A 19,739-nucleotide genomic window follows, 5' to 3' on the forward strand; every position below is an offset into this window, starting at 1 on the left:
AATGGACTTTTCTCTGGCATTCATTAGAATCTGAGTGCTTCACGCATGTTAATGAATTTATTTTCACTATACCCCTGTGAGATTGTGTGTTTTTTTTCCTCCTGCTGCTGATAGCTCATCTCAATTGATTGGACTCTTACAGTTGGTATGGGTACTTCCACCTTTTCATGTTCTCTGTATGTATAAATATCTTCTGTCTGTGTGTTCCACTCTATGCATCCGAAGAAGTGAGCTGTAGCCCACGAAAGCTTATGCTGAAATAAACTTGTTAGTCTCTAAGGTGCCACAAGTACTCCTGTTCTTTGTGTGTGTGTAATATTATCCCCATTTCATAGATGGGGAAACAGACTCAGATCTTAGGTAAAAAATTTGGGGTCCCCAACTTGAGACATGTAGGACCTGATTTTTCTTAGTACTTATAGCACTTCATACGTTCAAAGCCCAACTCCCATAGATTTCAATTGCAGCGGTGACTGCTCAACACTCATGATTTGGAGCCCCCTGTTTTGCATGGTCTCAGTTTCCCCTGCGGCTCGCTGCTCCCCCTGTCTCATGTGATCCCCCTCCTCTCTGCTGGTGACTTGCTTGTTACCTGATTTCCCCCTTACCTCTTTGCTGTTTGCTATATACTTCCTCTGCCCTGCTTGGTCTTTCCTGCTTTTTTTTGCTGTTTGTTTGCTTACCTCCCCTGTCCTGCCCGGTGCCCGCTTTGCTTTCTCTTTGCCTGCCACCCCTGGCCCTGCTGGGCCCACCTTGTTGTTTGTTTACCTGCCTGCCTTAGCTCGCCCAAGCCACAACTTTTGTTGTTTGTCCCATACCCAGATCCCTTCTGCTTACTGTTTTGTCTTCTGCCCTGCCTGGCCCTGTTTGCCCCATGCACTTGCGCACTTTCTGCACTTTCATTTCATCCCCCCTTCATTGCTGCCCCTCTCCTGAAGGAGCTGGTGCTCCCCCACACACTGCCTATTGTGCCCCTCGCCCTCCTTCCTTTGTTTTGTTAACCCTTCCTGTTTGGTTTGTGACCCATCTCCTGCATCCTATACAGCCTAGTGGGGAGGAGCGGTCAGTCTCTATTTCCCTGCCCCCATGTTTCCCTTTATTTCTTTCTCTCCACTGGTTGGCTGTTCCCATCATCTGACTTTGAAGGTGGACTCTGAGCAGGCCATGTGCGAGTTGTCCTCTCTAGCAGCTTTGTGTTGGGTGGGGCGGGGGGCTGAGGGAGGGGATCCCTGACCTTTGTTGTTGCCCCATCTTGGCCATCCCAGGGTGAATAAAAATCAACGATTTAAAAAAAAAATGGATTTTTTATTTAAATAGGATTTTTTTGATTTAAATGCTTTTTTACCTCAAAAAGCATTTGATCAAAGCAATCGATCTAAAGATAGTTTTAATTAAGATACATTATAGCTCAAAGATATCTCATCATGGAATAGGGATTATAAATTCTAATTCTATAGTATGAGATAATATATCCATGTAATGTTTAAGAAACGTTATGTAAATGAGTTCCAATAGTTCATGGATTAGGGACCCAATCTTATGGGGTTCCACAGGCTTCTGTATGGATTATTTAGGTAAATCTTTCTATCTACCCAATGGGACTCAGTGCTCAGTCTAGAAGATACCATCAGCGATGCTTAGTTTTGCAGTTCTCAAACTGTGTGGATTTGTGTTTCCAGAGAGAACATGCTTGTTAACAGCAAAAATGTTTTTAAATAATATAGAGAGGTGAGAAATAACAGACCTCAACCCTATTGTCCCTCTGCAAATTTGTGTGCATAGAGTCAATCCCTTACCTCTCTCTAAAAGTGCATAGTTTCAAAAAGTTTAATGAATAGAAGATTGTTGGGGGCAGAATAGATTTGGACAAGAAGTCTGGAGTTAAATGTGAGAAGGGAGGGACAGGCAGTAGAAACAAAAGTGAAACTGTTTGAGCAGCATATTCCAGAATGCACTTTTATGTAGACATCCATGATTAAATTGAGTCTTCCTGACTAGTGATTTAAATCAAATCCATGGTGCTTTCTTCCCTATCTGCCCCTGTGGCAACCACCACTAGCACCACTGCTGATGCCATCAGCACCGCTGCGGGGCAGTGGCAGCAGCAGGCAGAAGAAGGGACAATACTGCCAAAACTCCCATTGCCATCAAGGGAGCCCCCATAGCTGGCAGAATGGGCCAGTACAGGAAAAAGGGCAAGAACCCTGCCCAGAAGGCTCCTTCTGTGGCAGCACCCACTACTGCCGCAGCCCTGCCATTGGTTGCAGCCCTCTGTCACCCACCAGCTCTAGGGGCATTGGCTACTCAGCACGCAGGGCCAACGCGCAGGTGGCTGTGGTTCCACCTGCCATCCCAATATCATCTGCTGTGGTCCCCGCACCCGCTACTGCTGCCACTGCTGCCTCTTCCCCACCCTGACCAGGAGGCATGGCTTCTCTTCTGTCGGCAAGTCCCCATTCAGTTACTGGCGGCGGTGCATGGGGAGCTTGGAACATCCTTCCTGGTTCCCATCTAGGATGCCCTGTTGGGTCCACTTCTCATCAGGGAAAGGCACAGTGCTCCCCCTGCTGTGCTTTGGGGCATGTCTGGAGGGATGCTGGCCTTGCCTCTGCTGGCGATCCTACCTGCCCAGTTCCCCCTTCTCCACCAGCACCAGTTGACAGTCTCGCATGGGTGCCGGGGATGGTCCCATCCTTGCATCCAGCTGAGCGGACAGATCCTGCTGCTGATAAAAGCCATTAGGAGGTGTCTGTGGAAGAGGAGGTTGCTGTGACATCTGGGGCCTATCTCTGGAGAAGAACAGCCCTGTATCTGTTGCTCATCTTCACCCCCTCAGTCCCGATCCCATTGCCCCCTGGACCCAACCCCACTGGCTAGCCCTCCATCAACACCACGGAGGACTGCGTACTGGTTACCAGGGGGAAAGCACCTGTAACCAGGGGGAAAGCCTCCGCAAATCGTGGGCACAGCATCTCTCCCTTCTCGAACTAGGCCTCCTGTAAAAGTAATCTAGGAGGACAGCCACTAGGGCTGCTTCTGCACCTCCTGAGAAAGTTCAGTGGGTGAAGCTGGCTGAGCAGCCTCTGGCAGCAGTGGGGGTTGGTGCTGGCCCCCTCAGAGTCCCTTACTAAGGAGGCCTGAGAGGGAACCTCCCACCCCTTTTCTGCCATCTGTCCCCTCTGCTGGTGCCAAGATGGAATGCTGATGGGGAGGAAACCCCTTATGGCAGGTGAGGGCCTCTGAGCGACTTTGCAAGAGATAAAGGCCCTGGGTTTGAACCCTGTAGGTGGGGAAGGGGGATGGATTTTCACATGCATAGCAAAAGGCACATCCTGGATGCAAAGGTCGTCATCTTGGCAAATTTCAATTTCCTGCTTCAAAGCATAGGGGTGTTTAGAGCTTCTAAAAGAGAATGTTTCCAGAATTGTTTAACATGGATGACACACATTTTCCTTAGTCGTCTTCTCAGAAATAGTCAACCTGAGACAGACACCTGTCATGGAAGAATTCAGCTCAAATGGTCAAAGTTTGGCTAAGTTATAAGTAATTGAAACCCCATGTTCTTACAATGGGAAGTGGCGGGCAGCTGTAATAGATGGTGCTATCAGCCCCTGCCTATAATAACGTTATCAACTATTATTATTTTTATATATTTGTATTAACACCCAGTTGTGTTAAACTCTGAAAAAACATACACAAATCAGTCCCTCTCCTGAAGAGCTGTTTATATGCTAAAGCACTTTGCTGAATTGGGGTTATTAGAGAGGGACTGTTTAGATCCCAGTTTTGTGAGATTATTCCCTTGTGTCATAAAATGCACCTTAAAATCATACTGGCCTTTTACATTTTTTTCTGCCATATTTATCAGACATTAATTTTGTTGTGAGACTGAAAAGTCACGTGAAATCTTCTTTCTGCAGTCACTTCTAGGTCTCTTTCAGCATTACTGCTTTGTGGTTTTCTCCCTTCCAATCTAAGGTTTGTTTTACCACACAACAAACTCTGGGCCCCTTACCTTTTTGACATTTTGCCAAATGCACTGCAGCATCTTGGCAAGTCTGATAAATCTGTGTAATTATGTTGCTTGGGCCTGCTGTTGTCTACAATTTCACGTGATTTCGGGATTCTCCAGACCAAAGACATTGCAAAAGAGATTACATGTGTCTGATTAAGGGAGATCATGGAATGTGCAGTGTATGGATCAGGCAAAAATAGAGATCATAATGATCTGTTAAGTCATGTTGTCTGTCCAAGGAAATATCATCCAAGGTATCTGTAGTACTTTCTCCAGTTTAATTTTTGAGTGGCTCAAGTTAAGAAGCTTCTTTCATTTCCTTTGTTGAATATTCTATAACCTAATTGTTACTATTGCAGTAGGAAACATTTTTCAAAATTCAGTCTAGATTTTCCTTTGCTAAATTGCATTCCATTTACCCTGAAAGATGTAACCTGGCTCAGCAAGATAGCTAGAGCCTGGCAGATTGGTGGAATATCAGCATCAATTTGGGGACAGAACATTTCATGTATTGGCATAAACAGTATTTATCTATCTGAACTGATCTAAACCTTTGAAAACATTTGGGTTCAGTGTTTGCGTCTGTTTTTATTTCTTCTACTTTTACCTACTTCTTAACAGAGCTCAGAATAGTGCTCTCATCTGATTTTTTTGTAAAGTAATCCTGATATGCAAACATATCCTAATTTTTAATTTTAATATGTTGTATGATATAGTCTGAGGCTAAATGGCATTTGGCATAAAAGTAATAGGAATCAATTAGTTTGCCTCTAAGTCAGGAGCTAGAAATGAAAGTAATAGTCTGCCCATTCAGTATGATTTTAATATGTTTAATTTTGAACTGAAATATTTTCACTTAGTTAAGGAAAAAAAATAAAAAGAATAGAGATTCAAAATGTAGACGTTGGTGTAGGGAGGAGGGGTTTAGATTTATTAGGAACTGGGGAAACTTTTGGGAAAGGGGAGCCTATACAGGAAGCATGGGCTTCACCTAAACCGAAATGGAACCAGATTGTTGGCACTTAGTTTAAAAACTGATCTACAACCTTTTTAATGTTAAGAGCCAGGGGAAAGCTGACAAGTCGGAGGAGCACATGGTTCGGACATCCCTTAGGGGAGGATCTATTAATAGAGAATCTCTATGTCCTAGTGAGGACGAGAAGATGGAAAATGATAAAATACAGGCAGGGTCTGATCAGAAACTGTCAAATAAAGAATCCCATTCAATCGTATAATGGCAGACAGCTAAAAGGAGACAAATTTTTAAAGTGCTTATATACCAATGCTAGAAGTCCAAATAATAAAATGGGTGAACTAGAGCGCCTCATATTAAATGAGGACATTGATATAATAGGAATCAGAGAAACTCGGTGGAATGAGGATAATCAATGGGATATATTTTGTACCCTGGTATTACTGTATCGGAAGGATAGAACAGGTCTTGTTGGTGGGGGAGTGGCACTATATGTGAAAGAAAGCGTAGAATCAAATGAAGTAAAAATTGTTAATGAATCAAACTGTACTATAGACTCTCTATGGATAGAAATTCCATGCTCTAATAATAAGAATATAGTGGTAGGGATATATTACCGACCACCTGACCAGGATGGTGATAGTGACTGTGAAATGCTCAGGGAGATTAGAGAGGCTATTAAAATAAAAAACTCAATAATAATAATAATTAATAATAATTTGGGAGTTCAATTGTCCCCATATTGACTGAGTACATGTCACCTCAGGATGGGATGCAGAGATAGTTATTTGACACCTTAAATGACTTTTTCTTGGAGTAGCTGGTCCTGGAACCCACCAGAGGAGAGGCAATTCTTGATTTAGTCCTAAGTGGAGCACAGGATCTGGTCCAAGAGGTGGCTATAGCTGGACTGCTTGGTAATAGTGACCATAATATAATTGAATTCAATATCCCCGTTGCAGGAAAAACACCACAGTGGCCCAACGCTGCAGCATTTAATTTCAGAAAGGGCAACTACACAAAAATGAGGAGGTTAGTTAAACAGAAATTAAAGGTTACAATACCAAAAGTGAAATCTCTGCAAGCTGCGTGGAAACTTTTTAAAGGCACCATAATAGAGACGCAACTTAAATGTATACCCCAAATTAAAAAACATAGAGAACCAAAAAAGAGCTAATGTGGCTAAACTAAAAGAAGCAGTGAGAGTCAAAAAGGCATCCTTTTTAAAGTGGAAGTGAAATCCTAGTGAGGAAAATAGAATGGAGCATAGACAAATAGAATTAGGAAGGCCAAAAAAGAATTTGAGGAACAATTAGCCAAAGACTCAAAAAGTAATAGCAAAAAAAAAAAATTAAGTACATCAGAAGCAGGAAGCCTGCTAAACAACCAGTGGGGCCACTGGACCATCGAGGAGCTAAAGGAGCATTCAAGGACAATAAGGCCACTGCAGAGAAACTAAATGAATTCTTTGCATCGGTTTTCACAGCTGAGGATGTGAGGGAGATTCCCAAGTCTGAGCCATTCTTTTTAGGTGACAGATCTGAGGAACTGTCCCAGATTGAGGTGTCATTAGAGGAGGTTTTGGAACAAATTGATAAACTAAACAGTAATAAGTCACCAGGTCCAGATGGTATTCACTCAAGAGTTCTGAAGGAACTCAAATGTGAAATTGCAGAACTACTAACTGTAATCTGTAACCTATCATTTAAGTCAGCTTCTGTACCAGATAACTGGAGGATAGCTAATGCAATGCCAATTTTTAAAAAGGGCTCCAGAGGTGATCATGCCAATTACAGGCCTGTAAGCCTGACTTCAGTACTGGGCAAACTGGTTGAAACTATAATAAAGAACAATATTGTCAGACACATAGATGAACATAATTTGTTGAGGAAGAGTCAGCATGGCTTTAGTAAAGGGAAATCATGCCTCTCCGATCTACTAGAATTCTTTGAGGGGGTCAACAAGCATGTGGACCAAGGGGATCCAGTGGATATAGTGTACTTACATTTTCAGAAGGCCTTTGACAAGGTCCCTCACCATAGGCTCTTACGCAGTGTAAGCTGCCACGGAAGAGGCAAGGTGCTCTCATGGATTGGTAACTGGTTAAAAGATGGGAAACAAAGGGTAGGTATAAATGGTTAGTTTTCAGAATGGAGAGAGGTAAATAGTGGTGTCCCCCAGGGGTCTGTTCTGGGATCAGTCCTATTCAACATATTCATAAATGATCTGGAAAAAGGGGTAAACAGGGAAGCGGCAAAATTTGCAGATGTTACAAAATTACTAAAGATAGTTAAGACCCAGGGAGACTGCAAAGAGCTACAAAAGGATCTCTCAAAACTGTGTGACAGGGCAACAAAATGGCAGATGAAATTCAGTGTTGATAAATGCAAAGTATGCATATTGGAAAACATAATCTCAACTATACATATAAAATGTCTAAATTAGCTGTTACCACTCAAGAAAGAGATCTTGGAGTCATTGTGCATAGTTCTCTGAAAACATCCACTCAGTGTGCAGCAGTAGTCAAAAAAGCAAACAGAATGCTAGATAATAGGACAGAAAATACCATATTGCCTCTATATAAATTCACGGCACGCCCACATCTTGAATACTGTGTGCAGATGTGGTCGCCCATCTTAAGAAAGAAATATTGGAATGGGAAAAGGTTTGGAAAAGGGTAGCAAAAATTATTAGGGGTATGGAATGGCTTCCCTATGAGGAGAGATTGATAAGACTGGGACTTTTCAGCTTGGAAAACAGATGCTAAAGTGAAATATGACAGAGGTCTATAAAATCATGATTGGTGTAGAGAAAGTAGATAAGGAAGTGTTTACTGCTTCTCATAATACAAGAACTAGGGGTCACCATATGAAATTAATAGGCAGCATGTTTAAAACAAATAAAAGGAAGTATTTCTTCACACAACACACAGTCAACCTGTGGAACTCCTTTCCAGAGGATGTTGTGAAGGCCAGGACCATAAGAGGATTAAAAAAAGAACTAGGTAAATTCATGGAGGATAGGTCTATCAATGGCTATTAGCCAGGATGGGCAGGAATGGTGTCCCTAGTCTCTGTTTGCCAGAAGCTGGGAATGAGCGGCAGGGGATGGATCACTTGATGATTACCTGTTCTGTTCATTCCCTCTGGGGAACCTGGTACTGGCCACTGTAGGAAGGCAGGATACTGGGCTAGATGGACCTTTGGTCTGACCCAGTAGGGCTGTTCTTATGTAATCTTTAAAAATCCAGTTCAAGAGGGTGAAGAAAGGAAGGATCTTTGTCTGTAGCATACATGCATGAACCCAGGCAAGAAAAATGAGCAAGAATTAATAAGGTATCTTTTTTACTTTCAGTGGGACCAGGCTCAGTAAATTTGCAGGTGTCCAGATAAATCATTGATTTTTCTGATGCAACATGTTTGTCTTACCTGCTTGTTAGGTTTGAGGTTTGCTTTCATATTTTGTTTGCTTTTTTCTCTTTTCAACATACTGTCAATAGTGTTTCTAGTGTTCGGTGAGTACAGTGGTGGTATCTTTATCTTTTATGAGTGGTGATTGCTATTGTATTCCACTCAGAGTTATGCATGCGTAACATGCGTCCAGAGATGGAGAATTTGAAAAGTGTCCGTTGGTCCACGCATGCGCTCTGGCTCACCTTGTGCCTTTGTCCAAGGGGATGAAGGGCAGGGTCGACTGACTGCCTCTCCAGTTCCTTCTCACTGCTGCATAGTTTGGGTTGGAACCTTTAGTGTCCACAGCTTTGGCTTCGCTCTACAAAATAAGAATGATCTAGTTTGTAAATAGTTTTAAAAGTTCAGTGTTCTCAAAACCACATGCTTCAGCAGAGAAACGAAGACTCCATTCCGTCAATGTTCGACAGGTCTTCTTGGCCTTTATCTGCAGAGAACAAAACCAATTAAAAAGATCCCTGAGATTATTCATCGCTGTAGTGGAAAGAATGAGAGGGCACATCATCTCTACCCAGAGAATCTCCAAATGGATCTCAGGCTTCATTCTACTGTATTAGCGATTGAACTTTCCCTCCGCTTTATCCGTCAATGGGGTAAGAGCTCATTCCACCAGAGTGCAATCAACTACTATGGCATCTCTTAAGGAGGTGCCCCTCCTGGAAATCTGTAATGCAGCCACATGGCACTTCATTTGTATGTTTCCAAGACACTATGCCCTGGTGCAGGACTCTTCTGCTGATGCCTCCTTTGGGATGGTGATACTCCACTCAGCCCTACCATCTATATCGGGGTGGCTAAACTGACCCTCTGAGCTGCATATGATAATTTTCAGCAGTTCGAGAGCTGGGCATATCAGCCAGAGCTGGGGGCTTTAGCCCCACTCCTGCTGAAGCCCCAAGCCCGGGCAGCCGCTTCTTACAGGGCAGAAGCCCCAAGACCCTCTTCCCTTTAGGGCAGAAGCCCCTAGCCCGACTATTCTGCTTCAGGGCAGAAGCCCTGAGCTCCCCCACCTCAGTCTTGTAGGTGAAGAATGGAGTGGCAGTGTAGGGGGCTCTGCAAGCTACATTTTAATTGTAAGAGTTGCATATGGCTTACAAGCCGCGGTTTGGCCACCCCTGATCTATATCCTCACACCCTCTTCCTACCTAGGTACTGCTTGTCAGTGGAATATGTTAGGGAAGATCACTCAAAGAAGAAGGCAGAACGGGAGGTTCTCCGAAATGTGTGATCCTTATCTGTATTCCACTACCTGCCTTCTTCCCCCTCTGCTTTGGATCTTACCTGATTCGTGGTACAGAAGGAACTGTGGAGAGGTAGTTGGTCTGCCCTGCCCTTTATTCCTTCGGACTGAGGCATGAGGTGAGCCAGTGTGCACACGCTGACCAACTGATGCTACTTTCAACTTCTCCAGCTCCAGATGCATGGTGCGCATGCGTAACCCTCAGTGAAATACAAATAGGGATCACACATCTTGTAGAACCTCCAATTACGGGTAAGTAACCTCCCTATTTCAGTTCTACAAATAGTTTAACCTATATCTGTCATCTATATCTTGTTTAATTAAACTTTGCTCTGTAGCTCAACGATGAATCTTCTTGCTTTTCTTTTCACCTGTCTTCTGGAGACTTGGTTGGTTATTTGATCGTTTTCATTTTTTAAAAAGCATCAGCATTAAAAGTTGATTTTTGGTAAGAAGACCAGAAGATTTGGGCTGCTGGCAATGAGTTGCCAGTTCCACAAAGGACTTAAGTATATTTAACAGGGGACTTAAGCATGGGCTTATGTCCCTTTAAAGAGAATAAGACTTAAGCATATGCTTAAATGAATCACATGCATACATATTTTGCTACATTGGGGCCTGAAAAATGTATTCTGTTTTTGTTCATGTATGTTGGGCCCTATTGTCCTTTTTATATGTGTGTATGTATATTTGGAGGACTAATAGGAGAAAAGTTCTTTTTCATTTCTATCTTAAAAATATTTCTGTAAATTAAAGTTGTGGTCTAAGCTTAGAAATTGGGAAGCTGCAACAGATTGTATTTGTTGACGCAATAGTTGAAGTTGTACAGTGACCTTTTAACTTTCTGAACTGTTTCCCACGTCGAGTTCCCATGTACAGGACTCGTGATTTGGCATTGGGCATGATCAAGTTATCTTTGCTTTTTATTTGGTGCCGATATTATTGAGGAGTGCAACTAAATTGCAAAGTTCATTATGTTTTTCCCAAAGAGTTTATGCTAAAGTTAAAACAAAATAAATAGCTTGTGTTCTAGTTACTTAAATTAACTACATTGATCTCTTTTCCTCTGATTTAACCTCCATGCCTCCAAGACTAGAGTTGACACATGGCCATAATTTTATGGGAATGTCCCAATTTTGACTTAACTACTTAGCATCTTATAGGGTGCTCAAACTTGACAATATTGCAGGTTAAAAAATCCCCAACCTTTTCACAATGTAACTTAGGATATCTGGGAAAATGACTAAATGACTGGTCTTCATGAGGCTGTGGATGACCTAATGCTTATTATAGTTCTTGCCAGCACTGCTTTAAACAGTGAAACCTCTTTTGAGTCTCCCCCACGGCTAGTGGAGAATTATACCTTTGCTTTTCCAGCACATACCATTTCCCTGGTGTCCCCTAAGGTGCATCAGTGTGAAGCTGACAGGGATCATGACTCTTTCATTCTGTTGCTGCTATTCTTGTGAATGTTTCTGTAAGCATAGGATTTTAATAGAGTCTGGATTTCTGCAGGCCTCCTTACCCCCCCATGTTGACACTCTTACTAAAATAGTTTTATTATAGGCTATCCTCAATTCATTTAATGAGAAAGGGAGAGCATGTTAAGTTCTCTGCGACAAGTAATTCTGCTAAAAGTCACCAGGCACTACTTATCCAATATATTAAAATGGCTTTTGTTTACAGATTTTCATGATTCTGGGTTGATTTTGTTTTTAAACTAACATGCATTACAAGTAAAACACACAGAGTGCAAACAGTTGAGGTTGTAAAAACAGAATAAATTGCACAGTGCCTGTAACATAAAATAAACTAAGCAAGAACCAAGAAAAAGCAAATCTCTTAATGAGAATTCGTGAACCTTCTTATTTCATCATAATTGAATTTGAAATATTTCTCTATTAGTAATAAATGGAAACTTAAGGATGTTTAATTGCAAAATACAACAAATGTCACTTGTTCTAATAAAACTGCACAGATTTGCAAGCTAGCAGCAGAAGCTTATGGTTGTAAGTGGATTGTCTGAGAGCTGTTAGTAGTATAAGATGACTTAACTTTTAGTGGGCCAGATCTTATTTTATCTCATATAAATTTCAGGGATGAGGAACACTTAGCATAGCTCCACAGTGATCTAATGGTGCAACACCCTCCTTTAGAAAATTCAACCCATTTGCACAACAAATAATCCTAGATACACTGAAGGAAATTTGATTCACTATCTGACACTGACCCACATCCGCTCTGGCTGGTGAATGATGGCCAAGAGCATCTGGGCTTGCTGCTCACAGAGAGAGAAGGCTTCTTTCAAAGACTACTGCCTACTTCCCAACTCTCAACAGGGAACAGTCTCACGGGTATGCATGAAACTGATGCTTGAGCCGGGCCGGGTCCGAGCCGCGCAGCCGGGCCAGGTCTGAGCCAGGGGTGCTTGGCTGGGACCGGGCTGGGGCGCTCAGCCGGGGCCAGGGGGAGCCGTTCCGCTGCTGCTCCCCCCCGCGCCCGGCTTACCTGCCTGCTGCTTTTTTCAGGCTTCCCGCGAACATTTGATTCGTGTGAAGCAGGGGAAGGTGAGGAGAAGGAGGGCGGAGCATTCAGGGGAGAGGGGGAAGTGAGCTGGGGCCAGGGGCCGGGTGGACAGCTGCCTGAGCCTTTGTTAAATTTTAAAAGCTTTTTAGAACCGGTTGTCTTGGAACAACCGGTTCTAAAAAGGCTTCTAAATTTAACAACTGGTTCTTGCGAACCGGCTGGAGCTCACCACTGGGTAGAAGCCCCAAGCCCCTGCTCCCTGATGAGCAGAAGCCCCTACCCCACCACCCTGCTGCAAGACTGAGGTCCTGAGCACCACCTCGAGTCTGGTAGGGGAGAATGGGGGAGAGGAGTTGTTGGGAGGGCTCTGTGAGCTACACTTTAATGTTAAAAGAGCCACAGATGGCTCACAAGCCACAGTTTGGCCACCTCTGCTATATTGTTTCCAAATCACAGTATACTCTGGGAACCTAATCATGGTAGCAAGTTACACAATCTTCCCTTAGGTAGTATCAGGATTTGGCCCTAACTATCTTGAGTCAGTTGCACAAACCAAACCCACAGAGCAAATCCCCTACTGTCGACAGTCACACCCCAGCCTGTGCCCAGAGGTCCGGGCAGTGTGTTAGAAATATTTACCTTCACTGGGGAGGACTTTCTAGGAGTCGGTAAGGACACCTCCACTTGTAACTTCTGAGCTCATCTCTTCAGTGTGGTGATTTGTCTTTCATCACAAACCCCGCGTTCCGCCTAGGCTGGGGAATTAACTAGAGCAGGGGTCGGCAACCTTTCAGAAGTGCTGTGCCGAGTCTTCATTTATTCACTCTGATTTAAGGTTTCGCGTGCCAGTAACACATTTTAAGGTTTTTAGAAGGTCTCTTTCTCTAAGTCTATAATATCTAACTAAACTAGTGTTGTATGTAAAGTAAATAAGGTTTAAAAAATGTTTAAGAAGCTTCATTTAAAATTAAATTAAAATGCAGAGCCCCCTGGACCAGTGGCCAGGACCCGGGCAGTGTGAGTGCCACTGAAAATCAGCTCGTGTGCCGCCTTCGGCACCTGTGCCATAGGTTGCCTACCCCTGAACTAGAGGCTGAGGGTATGGCTACACTTGCAGGTGTGCAGCGCTGGGAGTTACAGCTGTCTTCGTACAGCTGTGTAGGGAAAGCGCTGGTGTGTGGCCACACTCACAGCTACCAGCGCTGCAGTATGGCCACATTTGCAGCATTTGCAGCGCTGTTGGGAGTGATGCATTATGGGCAGCTATCCCAGCGTTCAAGTGGCAGCAACGTGCTTTTCAAAAGAGGGGGGTGGGGTGGAGTGTGACAGGGAGCGGGGGGGAGAGAGAGAGAGAGTGGATTTTTGGAGCCGACACTGTGTATCAGCTCCCTGCCTTGCAAAATCTGAAAATTTCCCCGACCCCTCATTTACTCTTAACTGCAAACAGCCTGCAGCCTGCTCCAACGGACTCCCTTTCTCCCCTTCACCCCCGCTGTTTCTCTTCTCAAGCAAACACTCATCCCCCTGCCTGCCTCATTCACAGCAAGGTAGTGGGTTATCTCAATTGATTGTTCACAGTCAGTTACAGATTGATAACAGCAAACAGGAGCTGTGTTTGTTTTTTAGATAAGCAGCTCCGGGAGCCCCGAGTTCACAGCAAAACAAAGAGAGGCATCATAACAAAACAAAGAGTAATTTAGTTAAAAGCATTCTGGGATATCTCCTAATACCCTGGAGGCCAATAACAGCGCTGGTGTGTGGCCACACTTTACGAGCAGCGCTGCAGCACCAGCGCTGCAATCGTTATACCCCAAGCAGACCCAGGTGTGCAGCCAGGGAGTTGCAGCACTGGATGTGCCCTGCAGGTGTGGACAGTTACTAATTGCAGTGCTGGAAAGCCTCCACCAGCGCTGCAACTCTCAAGTGTAGCCATACCCTGAGGCAGCATCCAGCCCTGAAACTTCAGATTCTACCCTCATTTACACCAGTGCAAATCTGGAGTGATTCCACTGAGGCCAGGGCGGTAACTGAAGCACCCTTGGAGCCCTCCCTCTGGAATGCAGCATTCAGAAGGAGACAGCAGGAGTTTGCTGGTCAGTCGTGAGTATGGAGTCTCCTGTTGCAGTAAAATAATTCTAGAGACAGGGTGAGGGCTCATTTCGGAAAACTCTGGCTCCCTTTAGAGCAGCCGTGTGTGCCCAGAGAGGCAGCGTCTGGATCCCCATTGGAGGAGTCGAGGCCATGCGATGTGTGCCTTAGGAATGGCTGGGGTCGGGGAGTTGGGGCTAACAGGCTGCTGTGTGCGAGGCGCTCACGCTGTGCTGAGTCAGGTGCACCCCCCCCCCCCAAGTGCAGCTCTGCTAGCCAGTGTGGGTAAGTGACCTGGGCAGCAGCTTGAGGCCTGCCCTAGGTGGAATCAGCACATGCAGGGCTGCAGCAGCAGCCTCTGCAGCCCTGCCCCCAGCGTGGTTGGTCGCCTCTTCTCCCAGGTTCCGTGGTGAGTTAGGTGGGCCAGTCTGCGCACCCTGCCAGTAGGGATGCAGCTATTACCTCTGTGGGGCATCATCTTCCCCCCCCTCCCGATGCAAAAACAGTGGGGAAAGAAAAGCTTGGAAATGGCTTCTGGCAGCCTCCCCCATTGAAATGAGACATGGCTCCATGTTCAGAGGGGTCCTGCTCCAGGGCTGTCACTCAGCCCTGGGTGCCGAGAGCCATCGGAACACTCCAGCCCGGGGGCTGGGCCAGGGGTCAGCAGCCCTCCAGTCTCAGTTGGCTGGGGTGGGTTTTCCTCTCTGCTGTCGCCACAAAGTGAGTCTTCCTGATGGCAGAGATTTCTGGGGGTGCTGCCCCTGCCCCTTAAAATAAATGGGGGACTTCAGTTCACTTTGGATCGGATCCCAAAGCTTGTTCACCAAGAGCTGGTTTGAATCTAGCACAGCTGGCAGGTGACAGCTGAACTGAAGTTCGACTTTTTTTTCTCATCCTCAAGGAAGGGCATGCCTTTCCCGTGTCTCCAACTCTGCTCAGCGATAGCCAGGAGTCGGCACTCTGGGAGTATACTGGGTGGGGGGGGAGGAAGATCCCCCGCCAGCCTCTTCATTCTCATACCTTCCTACTGCTTGCCTCCTCACTCCTTCGCCAGAGCCCCCCGCCCCACACCTGCCGTGAAACCCCCACGTCCTGCCTGCCTCCTCACCCCCCTGCCTGCCTGCCACTCGCCTCCTCCCCAGCCTGCTGCTCGCCTCCTTATCTGAAGATTGTGACAAACTGCATCCTGATCGTACATCAATCGGGATGCGGGACAAAGGGTAAAATTTTGGGACATCTGGTCACCCTAAATGTAGTAGCTGAATCTACTAATTTTTGTCTAAGTAGCTTTAGTGTCCCTTTAAAACTTCTCATCTGATTCTGTTTGGTGAGTAACCAGTTTTCATTTTATAATCTGTTAAATTTGTTTCTTCTGGTCTCCTCTTCTTCCTTTCATTTTCTCTCAGTTCCTGGCTGATGGCCTGATGACGTTTGCCCTTGCCTCTTGCTTCAGGTCCTGGTATAATTTGTCTGATTGTCACTTTAATAGTGTTTAGTACCTCAGTTTTGATCAGATCTCTTCAGTGATAAAATGACTGTTTTATGGGATATCAGTAGACATTGGGCCTCCATTGCTTTGCCCTTGTGTAGTTACTTACACCCGAGAAAAGTGAATATAAAATACACCAGTTCAGAATGGTAAGATTGCATATCTGAAGTCCATTGAAGTAATTGGGAGACAGTTTATTCTATTGATTTCCTGGGGCTTTGTATCTGGCCATTAACACATTGCCATAAAAATAACATTTATGTAGTTCACTTCCTACAAGGATCCAAAGTGCTCAGCAAAATTTACAGAATGGTGAATTATATCAGAAACTTGGATCTATGACTATATGTATTTTTTTGGGGAAAAGAAAAATTTCCCAAGGCATATTGGATGGAAACCTAACAAAGTACTTACAAACCTTTATTATTTTATAATCTGACCCCAACTCTCATGTGCATTGTTTTCTCTGGAAGGTTTCTACAAACACAGTGTATTTTTAACATTGCTTTATCTGTCTCTGTTTTGAGGATAATGAATGCTGTAATAAAGTAGAAATGAGTAGTTTAAATTTCAGAAATAATCTAAAGCTCTTTTGATGGCTGTTTAAACTGGCAGAAGAAAGTGTTGCTCCAATGCCAGTGAAATAAAACCATTCTCTTGAGAAAGCAGATCAAAACTTTTTCCAGCAGTACAGTACATGAAATGTTACATGTACATGGAAAATATCATGACCTTCACAACAAAATGTCTCAGAGCAGAGACATTCATATACTTAAAATGAGAAATAAAACATCAAAGTGGAAAAAAAATCAGGTGGTATATGTTCCAAACCTCCTAAATGTAATATAGCACCATGAAGATCTTTTTATCCTCTCCAACAAAACTGCTACAATCCTACAGCAGAGACAGAAAAGTTGCTTGTGGTCTACTTATCAAAATCCATGTCAGGATATTTGATGCTGGTATTTTCAGTCTCTGCACATTTTATAGATCTCTGTAAATCTCTACATGTGTTTGGTAGCCACTAATATGAAGAGGAATGCAATTCTTGAGTGATGCACCCATAGCTCAAGCCTATAACTGTGGACACAAAATAGAATACTTGTTCTCCTTTCTGTAAGACGTTTGGCAGGGTTGTAGGAAACTTTTATTGGTACGTCAAACTAACGACAACAGATTCCTAAGGGAAAGAAATCCTTGGACTTTTAGAATATGAACTTTCCTATCCTCTTCCTTTCCCCGTGGCCACAAATCTGGCACCTTAGGTTTTGCCATTTAGCACCTGGGCAGGGGTAGACTCTGTAGTAGCCCCCTAGTCCAACCATTTACACACACATCAGCAGGTACTTGCTTTTATACTGAGGGCTTAGGGCTTCCGCCAATTAGTCAAGCTTCAATTGGCCCCTCGTGGTCAGTGACTCGTGCACTTGAATTGCCATGACCTATCACCTATCCCTTGATCCAGTCCCAAATTAAGTTGGCTTGCATGTTGGTATTCATAACAAAGGTAATTTGTGATGGCTCAGCTGCTCCCATGGCACACCACATTGTGTGGCAGTACCCAAGAAATTCCAGCTTCTCCTTTCTCCCATTCTGCCATCCCAGGCCAGGTTTAAAGGTTGGGGTTGAACTGTAGGATATCTACATCACCTGAAAAGCATATGGGAATAGTGTGAATATGTGCTGTTTTTACCATGCTTGGAAGGGTATTGTTACACTTATTAAATAGTGATATGTAATGTTCCTGCTTATAAAGGTTTATGCATTGGCCTGCTAAACCCAGGGTTGTGAGTTCAATCCTTGATGGGGCCATTTAGGGATCTGGGGCAAAAATCTGTCTGGGGATTGGGCCTGCTTTGAGCAGGGGGTTGGACTAGATGACGTCCTGAGGTCCCTTCCAACCCTGATATTCTGTGATTCTGTAAACTCTAATTTGTGCACATTATCTCATAATTACTCTGTTTGGAATTATAGTCTGTCAATTGCATTGCTCTCTCTATCCTAGACTTGTGTGTACATATACACTCTGTACACACTTTTTTATAGATTGTGACCAGTAATTGACTGGTAATCCTTCTGCCAGAAAAGTTTATTGCATTAATTTAATGTCAGAAACCTTGGATGGTTGCTACTTTATTCTTTTAAAAAAAGGAGGGGGGGGACATTGAGTGGTGTCAGTTACATGAGCATCCTTACCATTTTTGTTCAGATGGTTTCAATTAAAACTGGGAGCTGCGCTTTGATTCAAATTATGCTGATGTAAATGAGATCACAATGTGGTTCAGTGACTGAAATAGCTTAACTTTGATTCTATATTAATTCTTTTAATAGTATCAGACCTTTCTGGCAGCTGTTGCTCTAACTAAGGTTTTAAGTTTCTAAACCAAAAGGTAGCTTCGAAACAATAAACATTATTTAAAAAATTGGCTACATTGGGTAGCATGGAAATAATCCCATTTTGCAATTGTGTTGACGTTACAAAATGTGACTTCTGCTTTTTCTGGTTTAATATGTTAACAGAACTCGGCAATTCTTGTCTCATTATAAAACTGTCATTAGGGAAAGAGGAGCCAGGATAGTGAAGGTTGTAATAGCACAACTACTTGACATAACTGTGTAAATTGACCAGTTTTGCTTTCTGAAAAAGTGGCATGTAGTTAAGGGGATAGTGTAGTGAAATTCTGAAATGCTGTGGACATTAGGAACCTTTTGGAATTACTTTGTTCTCCAATCTGGCACTCAACTGACTGCGTATCACACATCCAGTAAATGAATGTAACCCACTAATCTAGCTACTGGCTGCCTGTGTTTTTTCCAGTCCCAGTTCCATAGAATCTGTGATTGGATCCATGGATAATAAGACTAAAAGGAGGTATAGGAAAGGATTGATATTACCATTCTGGTACCTAATTTACAGCAATTATGTGCTCATTTCAATAGAAATGTTTACTGGGAGTTGAGCTTGGGCAATTCTGTTCCTGTACTTTTTTCCCCATGGAAATGAATACATGGCTGGGGAAAATAAGGGAGCAGTTTCAAAATATTAATGGAAATCTCAATTTCTGCATGTTCTAGTCCGCTAATCTGGACAGAAGTGTTGTCGTTCCTTTCTAAGGACTCAATTCAAAGCCCATTGAAGACAACAGTAAGACTCCCAGTGACGTCAGTGAGCTTTGGATCAGCCCCAGAATGAAAAGCAACACCACCAAGAGAATTTAGCCAAGAATCTTGTTGTTGAGAATCTGTTTCCCTCTCTCCTTTAATATGTCCGTAATCTTGGTTCTGCCTTAGGTATAGCCAGAACAGAACATTCCTTCTCAAAGAAATCTCCAAAAGTATAGCATGTGTGGTTTTTGTTTTTTTGTTTTTTTCTTTTCCCTGGGATGTTGAAGCACCTTCATTAAAGTTAGGAGGAGCTGTAGGTGCTCAGAGAGTGTCGATACTTGGCTGTTGATTTACAGTGAAGGAGAAAGCAAAACGGTGAGGAAAGAATTTTCATCTGTGGAGGATGGTCATAACACATAGTTGTGGGACTCTTCTTTTTTCCTTTATTACAATAACTGTGTGAATTGAAAATATGATGCAAAATTAAAATTTCTCTAATTTTAAAGAGGCTTCTGTTACTGAAATAGACTCTCATTTTGTTTCCATATTATTTTTTTCCTGTAGAGTGGGAAGCCACCAATTAAGGATATGTTCACAGAGCTGAAAGATGGAAGGAAGCTCTTGGATCTTCTAGAAGGGCTCACAGGAAATCCATTGGTAAGAAAAGTATTAATTAGTGATTGTGAAGGAAGCTAATCATTTGACCTCTGCTTCCTAAATACAAACATCCCAGTATGTAGTGCATGTAACTTTGGGCCTGATCTAAAGCCCATTGAAGTTGTAAGACATCACAAAAGGGAGAGTTTTCATGCTTTGATACCCACTTGTGGCAC

General features: G+C 43.6%; 1 protein-coding gene across 2 annotated transcripts in view; it reads left to right on the top strand.

The window, feature by feature from the left end:
- Positions 1-19,739, top strand: part of UTRN (utrophin) — a 577,733-nt gene that overhangs the window by 97,278 nt on the left and 460,716 nt on the right. For both annotated transcript variants that reach the window (XM_045009515.1, XM_045009516.1), the window contains exon 4: positions 19,471-19,563. In XM_045009515.1, the coding sequence (XP_044865450.1) occupies positions 19,471-19,563 (93 nt within the window). The remainder of the gene's footprint in view (positions 1-19,470; positions 19,564-19,739) is intronic.

The sequence above is a fragment of the Mauremys mutica genome, chromosome 3 (assembly GCF_020497125.1).
Source record: "Mauremys mutica isolate MM-2020 ecotype Southern chromosome 3, ASM2049712v1, whole genome shotgun sequence".
NCBI lineage: Eukaryota > Metazoa > Chordata > Testudines > Geoemydidae > Mauremys > Mauremys mutica.